The sequence below is a fragment of the Wyeomyia smithii genome, chromosome 1 (genome assembly GCF_029784165.1).
Source record: "Wyeomyia smithii strain HCP4-BCI-WySm-NY-G18 chromosome 1, ASM2978416v1, whole genome shotgun sequence".
NCBI classification, from domain to species: Eukaryota; Metazoa; Arthropoda; class Insecta; order Diptera; family Culicidae; genus Wyeomyia; species Wyeomyia smithii.
Genome location: NC_073694.1, coordinates 30,721,177 through 30,727,785, shown reverse-complemented (window position 1 = coordinate 30,727,785; position 6,609 = coordinate 30,721,177). Strand labels below are relative to the sequence as shown.

Below are 6,609 nucleotides of genomic sequence, written 5' to 3'. Positions count from 1 at the left end.
CTAACAGTTAGCGGCTAATTTGAAAATGGAATGTGATGGAGGTGCTTCAACCGCGGCAGGAATATTCTTACAAAACAGTTAATTTATTTTTCTTTGCTTTGAGTTATAACAAAATCATTCAATGCTCCTCGCGTAAAACCTTTTTCTTAGCTTCAGGCACATACGGAACTTTGCCTGGTTTGGAATTCTTGCGGACATTCTCCTCCTTGCGTTTCATCTTTTGCTTAACGGTCGCTAACTTCTGCCGTTCCTTGTATACCACCTTCGGGACCTGGCGATGCTGAGCGATTCGACGAATTTGTGGATGAGCAGCAAACTTCTCCTTCAGGGCTTCGTTGTACTTGAAGGCTTGTCGTTCGCGCGGCTGTAGAGCACCGAGCTTTTCTGCGGCTCGTGCTTTCCAGATTCGCACGTTCATTTCGTCTGATCCGGAATATACATATTTGTTGTCCAACGACCAGCCTACGCTGGTCACGTGCTGCATTCGCTTGGTGTGATAAACATCACGACTGTTCGCCTTATGAGCGTCAAAAATGCGTATAGTTTTATCATAGCTACCGGCCACGAATTCGCGTCCCGTAGGAGCATAATCGACACATGTCACTGCTGAAACATGTCCGCCGTGAATTTTTAATGGATTTCTAAGACGTCGAGTGTCGAACGTGTAGAGGTTGTAATCTTCACTGGCCACTGTGAAGTAATATGCTTGCATGGGATTCCAGGCTAGCTGATTGGGTCGCAGTGTCATGACGATTTTACGCAGAGGTTTAATTTCTCGCTGGTCATAAAAAATTATGCCACGGTCGCTACAGCAAGCAGCCAGCAGCGAGGTTTCCACCGGATTGTACTTGATATCGTACAATGTATCCACTCCCCACTGGAGCGCTTTTACAGGTGTATTACGCGTCTCATTCCAAATGTGGCATGTTTCACCACAAGTCGCAAACATGGGCTCTTCATAGTTGTGCGAAATGGAAGTAATTACCGTTTTCCCTAGGATTGTGTTAAGAGGTATCGGTCGGTCCTCGCTTTCCTCATCGACGTTCGCGTTCCACGTTTTTATAGCTTTATCATCACCGATTGTAAAAAACCTAAAAACAGAAATCATTGTTCTAGGTTGCCTTACGTTTGCAACACAACCAATAAATACTAACCTAGAACCATCGGTAGAAAACGCAATTCCTCTAACGTACCCATCATGACACAAGATGCTTTGTAGACAGTTTTTGTTCGGTATGTCCCAAAGTTTGACTTCTCCGTCGTACGATCCACTTAGCAGTAGGGACAGTGATTTTGGATGTTTGGCCAGCACCGATACACCATCCCTGTGACCGTCTAAATTTCCAAAAAACGGTTTTGCGAAAACCCGCTCCAACTTGGTCGCGTTCAGAGCCCGGACGTATTCGCGAGCTTCCTCGAAAGGGTGCAAAGCGGAGTCGTAATTACGAAACACCCTGTGAATATCCTTTTTGGTTTCACGCAAATAGTTGTCTGGATTGCGGCTAATCACTTTCACCTTCATTTTGCTGATAGAAGTGTACAGCTCATAAATGAGAAGAGGAAATTAATTATAAAAAAATAGAACAAACCAAATTTTAATATTTTGTTTCGTCAATAGAACACGCTGTTATGCTAAATGACAGCAGCACCAGCAAGAGGCTATCAACGAGATTTATTTCTACTAGACTGGCTTCAAACTGAAATATTTCAACCATTTCGCCCAGTGAGGTTCGTTCTCAAGTTCTCCGTGACATTTACTAGAAGGAGAACGTTCACGATTCTCTTTTGCATGGCTGCCTACTAAACTGTAGTTGTGCGCTAGAAAGTTGTAAGTTTATTTCCCAATTTTCTCATACAAATCTCATTTAATTTGCTTTCAAAAGTTGCTTAACGCGTAGTGCTTCAATAGATAGATAGTTTACTAATAAATTTATGCTTCGATTTCAGGTAAAAGTCCCCAAAATCCGGTTACAAAAAGGACGCGTTTGAGGCTGAGCCAGATACAGCACAAAGCTTCAAACTAGGGAAAAAAAACAAACATGTCGGTCGCTTATTCCCAGCAGGTTAGTAGCAACACGCTATTGGTAGCATATTTCGAACGGTGATATTTTTTGATGTCATTTAGCAACAGTCCCAGCAGCCACCGAACCCGGGTAACCGTGGCGGACCGGGTGGTCCGATGAACCGAAGTGGTGGTCCACCTCCCAGCCCGATGCACATTCAAAAAATTCTGGACGAGAACGCCGGTCTCATTCAGACCATTCAAGATTTTCAAAATATGGGCAAAGCGCACGAGTGTATGTCGTATCATGTAGCATTGCATCGAAACTTGGTGTACTTAGCAAATTTAGCTGATCCGCAGCATAATATTCAAGCGTTACTGCCGGTACGTACGATAAGTTATCGTCTATCATCAAATCTATTAACGAAATGCTTGATTTTAGCCTCCTCATGTGCTTCAGCATGGCAATGGCCCTTCAATGCATGGGGTTCCGCCTAGCAGCGGTGGACCAGGGCATGAAAATGATCCTTCTCACGGTGTGCAAGCGCAAACACCTGGTCCTAATCAGGCAGCTGTTCCTTCTGGAACCCCACAAGGTCCGGAACAGCCACCATCATCGCAAGCCGGTGCTCAACCGTCAAACCAACCTCCATCGAGTCAAGCGCATCCTCCACCAAATCAACAACCAGCCGGTGGCTACCGTGGGGGACCGCAGATTCCACCACCAACTTCGACTGCTGCTCAAACTGCTCCAAATCAAGGTCCACCGGTTCCCGGTCAACCCGGTAGACCAGGTGTTCCACCTCAACAAGCACCAATGCCACAGCAAGCGCAAGGTTATCCGCCACAACGTGGCCCGTACCAGCAACATGGACATTATCCTGGTTATCCACCACCAAATCAACCTTATCAAACTCAACCAGGATATCCACCTTATGGTCCACCGAATCCCGCCCAAGGGTATCCACCAAATGCGCCACAAAGCTATCATCATGGTCCTCCGACTACCAATGCAGGTCCTCCGCAAGGGTCACCCTATCCAAGTGCAGGCCCACCACAAGGGCCCCAGGGGGGACCACAACAGAGCAGCTACCAGCAAGGTCCTCCAAATGCTCCCACATCACAACCCCAAATGTATGGACCTCCCGGCCAATATCCACCACAATCGGCTGCAGGGCCCCCAATGCCTCACGCTTATCCAGGATACGGCAGCCCGAATCCACCAAACGCTTACGGTCAGCCACCAACCGGATATCCTCCAGCAAGCGGTCAACCAAGTTATCCACCACCACAGCAGTATCCTTCGAACTATCCTTCTAGCCAACCTGTTTCCCATGGACCTCCCACGACTTCTGCTCCCAGTCAACCGCCGGTTGTTCCCGTCAGTGTTCCTTCAACACAAACAAGTGGTGCTCCTACCTACACTAACCAATCGAGCCCAGCCGCGGGTCAAACATCATCCAGTCCGAACAATCAACCGCCTACTACTGGACCACATTCAGCCATTCCCCCGACAACTTCCACTGGTTATGCTGCTGCTGTACCGCCAGGACCTGTTCCACCTCAAGCTTACACATCACCACCGGCCAACGCTGGTCAACATCCACCCCAAGGCAGCTACCCGCAGCCGCAGGGACCGGGACCACAAACTGGTGGCCCACCACCACAATCGTACGCCACTTCTCCTCCATCAACTCAACACCAACAACCACCGGGCAGCTACCCTCAAGCCGCTCCTGGTGGACCCCAAGGTCAGGGTCCTCCTCCGGCACCGGTTTATCCACCGCACGGTTATCATCAACAAGGTTATTCACCGATACCGCCACCCCAAGGTCAATATCAACAGGCAGCCCAGGGTTATCAATATCAGCGTCCCCCTAACAGCCAAATGCCACCGCCCGGACCGCAAGGTCCACCACCCCAAGGCGCCTACGGTTATGGCTATGGACAACCGCCACAGTAACAGGTCTAAAATGTGTGAATCTCGTTTTTTGTCTGCCAATTCCAACTAACCCAGCAGAGGGATACCGCCGGGCGGAAAACATTCTTTCTTTGTATTCTTTTAGCTGCTAATACTATTTTATCACTGTGTCCGTTTATCGATTCGCGCGTGTTGTGGATCCCCGGTGCAGTAGTTTGTAACATTACGCGCCAAACTATGGATATAGTTTCAAAGACGTAGACGTTGACATTCAAGGTTTAAAGTTTGTGTAAGATGTGTATTTTGGAATTATATCTAATAAAGTCAGTTTAATGCTGAAAATGTGTGGTCTACTTTGCTTTTGTTTTGGACTGATCGACCAGAGCTAGTAAGTTACAAACTGTTTTTTTTAAAGCTCAGTCATCCCAGTATCTAGCATCAGCGCCCTCAAACGTCTGCTCTTGCTCTGTTTCTTCCCTCTCCATAGTCGAGCCTTCTAGATAATAATTTGGATTCCACCAATCAAGTAGTCGTACTCGCCGCACTGGTACCAGGACAATTTCATCCACAACCTGCTGACAGTAGTTGGCCATTTTCAGGCGAACCATATATTTGCTCATACCTTGAGCCAAAGTTTGCGTCAAAGAGCGGACGAACAGGGGTTCCTGGTATTGGGGAATGATATGCAGAGCTTCGGTTGTAACAATCAGAATCTGACAACCTTCCTCGGGATTCATGAAGATATCCTTCAGATAATCAGGGTAAGTTTTTTGCCTCTGTAGAACAGTAGACCGCTCTGCTCGGCTACCCGGAATTGGACGTGATCTCAGCTTAAAGTAATAATTCCATCCGGTTCTATATTGACGGTACCAGGAAAAAACCAGCTGACGGCCGGTGATTCGATGTGGATCAGTATAGGGTGCAATTGTGATGCGATGTACAAACGGTGGATATGTGTAAAATAAACAGCGTATTGTACACGCTCGTAATCCGTGCAAAATAATCATATTTACCGACTGCAGACGGCCGGGTAAATCGTCAACATATACATTGCAGTGCTTCCGGTATAGATGATACCAAAATTTGGCAGACTGCACAACTTCGGCTGTCTTGCGACATTTTAGCGCAAATCTGCATACATCTTCCGGCAGGATGTATTCCGATATAAGATACCAGATGTCGATAATGTAATCGCTGAAAATATTTTTGTCTTGATCCTCGTTGCTAAATTCAACTGCGTCACTGGATGGTGTGCTAGCAAAATCACTAGAGTTATCTGTTAAGTTTATTCAGACATTTTAACTAATGTTTTTAAAATAATAAAAATAAAAGAGTGTTCGTACCGTTTTTTGAACTGAGACGTGATTTAGGTTTGACGCAGAGGGGCATCTCTTCTTGACTGCCACTGACTGTTTATAAATTGTATTTCACAACATGATGAATCAACAACAACAACGATATTAAAGTTCAGTTAAACATAAATTGTATCGTGCCGTGTCAAATAAACTATTTAAAAACTAAAAACGATATTAAAGTGCCTGCTGAAGTGATTCAAATATTTCATTTGTTCTCGTAAAGAAGCGTTTATCGTTGAAGTTTTGCGGCGGTCCATTGATCATCAATAGCTGTGGTCAGTTAGACTCTAGGTCTAGCCACATTTTGAAATGCATTCCTTATAGAAGAAATTTACTCACTATCCGTATCTCCACGTAGCACTGCTGAGATAGTGTTGGGAAAACCACGGGTTAGGGTCACTTGAATCTTGATTTCCTATGGTCTTTTTTAGGCTGTTCCTGTTTGATAAAGTCAAACACTCTCTTCCCTTCTGCAGTCTGTCAAATCGATATTCTGTGAAAAAATACAAAAAAGCTAACTCAAAAAAATTGGTTGAAATACCTCAGTATTGATTTACTCTAGAGTAAGGGGCCATTCACATACCACGTGGACAGCTTAGGGGGGGGGAAGGTCTTTGTGTAATGTCCACGGTCCGTACAAAAAAAGAAGAATTTCTATGGGCATTTGTCCACGGGGGGGTCAAAATCGTTAAAAATCTGTCCACGTGGTATGTGAATGGCCCCTAAGTACTTTATCTAAGGAAAGAAGATGCTCAGTTTGTGTAGGCTTTGGTCCTGCGACATGAGCAGAGCAGTACTTGGTCCAGCAATCAAACCAGTGGTCTCGTGATTGTTTGACCCAGTAATTTGGTTAGGGCTTAATGTGGAAAGCCTGAGCCTGTGTTTTCATCATTCGTAAGCTCATCTTCCTCAATGAACTTCTCTTTGTCCGGCTTTTCTAGTGTATCCTCGTGGACAACATTAACAGTACCTATTCCTTAAATAATTGCATGCCTTTAATATTTTCGAAATTTCTTTCGCTAGCCAGTGTTAAGGTGAGGTCGGGTGAAATAATCTTTGTCCAAAGCGATAAAGGTTTCGACATCCACGATCTCCATGAACTAGATGAAAAATTGATGAAAAAGATGAAGTCTATTTTACGAACTAATTTCATTTTTGTCATATGACTTAAATTTTAAGTTTAGTAAAGCGGGCAATGTATGCAGTTTGCGAGGATGCGAAAATGAACGCGGAATAGAAAATTGAGTATTATTCGCCTATATATTGCAATTTTAATTTGTTTTATTTTCATTGACCTGCAGAAGTTGTTAAAAATAATCATTCTGGCATCA

General features: G+C 45.0%; 3 protein-coding genes across 5 annotated transcripts; 1 reads left to right on the top strand and 2 right to left on the bottom strand.

The window, feature by feature from the left end:
- Positions 1 to 64: 64 nt before the first annotated feature.
- LOC129734044 (DDB1- and CUL4-associated factor 13) lies at positions 65 to 2,219 on the bottom strand. 2 transcript variants are annotated; one of them, XM_055695763.1, is made up of 3 exons: positions 1,590 to 1,663; positions 1,155 to 1,526; positions 65 to 1,091 (listed from the first exon to the last, which is right to left on the bottom strand). In XM_055695763.1, exons 2-3 carry the CDS (start codon positions 1,520 to 1,522, stop codon positions 119 to 121), a joined length of 1,341 nt encoding a protein of 446 aa, XP_055551738.1. In that variant the 5' UTR covers positions 1,523 to 1,526; positions 1,590 to 1,663; the 3' UTR covers positions 65 to 118. The 2 variants fall into 2 exon arrangements, with proteins under 2 accessions (XP_055551738.1, XP_055551737.1); XM_055695762.1 differs by having other exon boundaries at positions 1,155 to 2,219.
- Positions 1,695 to 4,276, top strand: LOC129734041 (basic salivary proline-rich protein 2). Its single transcript, XM_055695753.1, has 4 exons — positions 1,695 to 1,828; positions 1,948 to 2,063; positions 2,126 to 2,386; positions 2,445 to 4,276. Exons 2-4 carry the CDS (start codon positions 2,040 to 2,042, stop codon positions 3,963 to 3,965), a joined length of 1,806 nt encoding a protein of 601 aa, XP_055551728.1. The 5' UTR covers positions 1,695 to 1,828; positions 1,948 to 2,039; the 3' UTR covers positions 3,966 to 4,276.
- Positions 4,201 to 5,827, bottom strand: LOC129734047 (transmembrane protein 183-like). Of its 2 annotated transcripts, XM_055695766.1 has the most exons (3): positions 5,267 to 5,827; positions 4,937 to 5,199; positions 4,201 to 4,807 (listed from the first exon to the last, which is right to left on the bottom strand). In XM_055695766.1, exons 1-3 carry the CDS (start codon positions 5,310 to 5,312, stop codon positions 4,340 to 4,342), a joined length of 777 nt encoding a protein of 258 aa, XP_055551741.1. In that variant the 5' UTR covers positions 5,313 to 5,827; the 3' UTR covers positions 4,201 to 4,339. The 2 variants fall into 2 exon arrangements, with proteins under 2 accessions (XP_055551741.1, XP_055551740.1); XM_055695765.1 differs by having other exon boundaries at positions 4,201 to 5,199.
- Between the last annotated feature and the right edge of the window lie 782 nt (positions 5,828 to 6,609).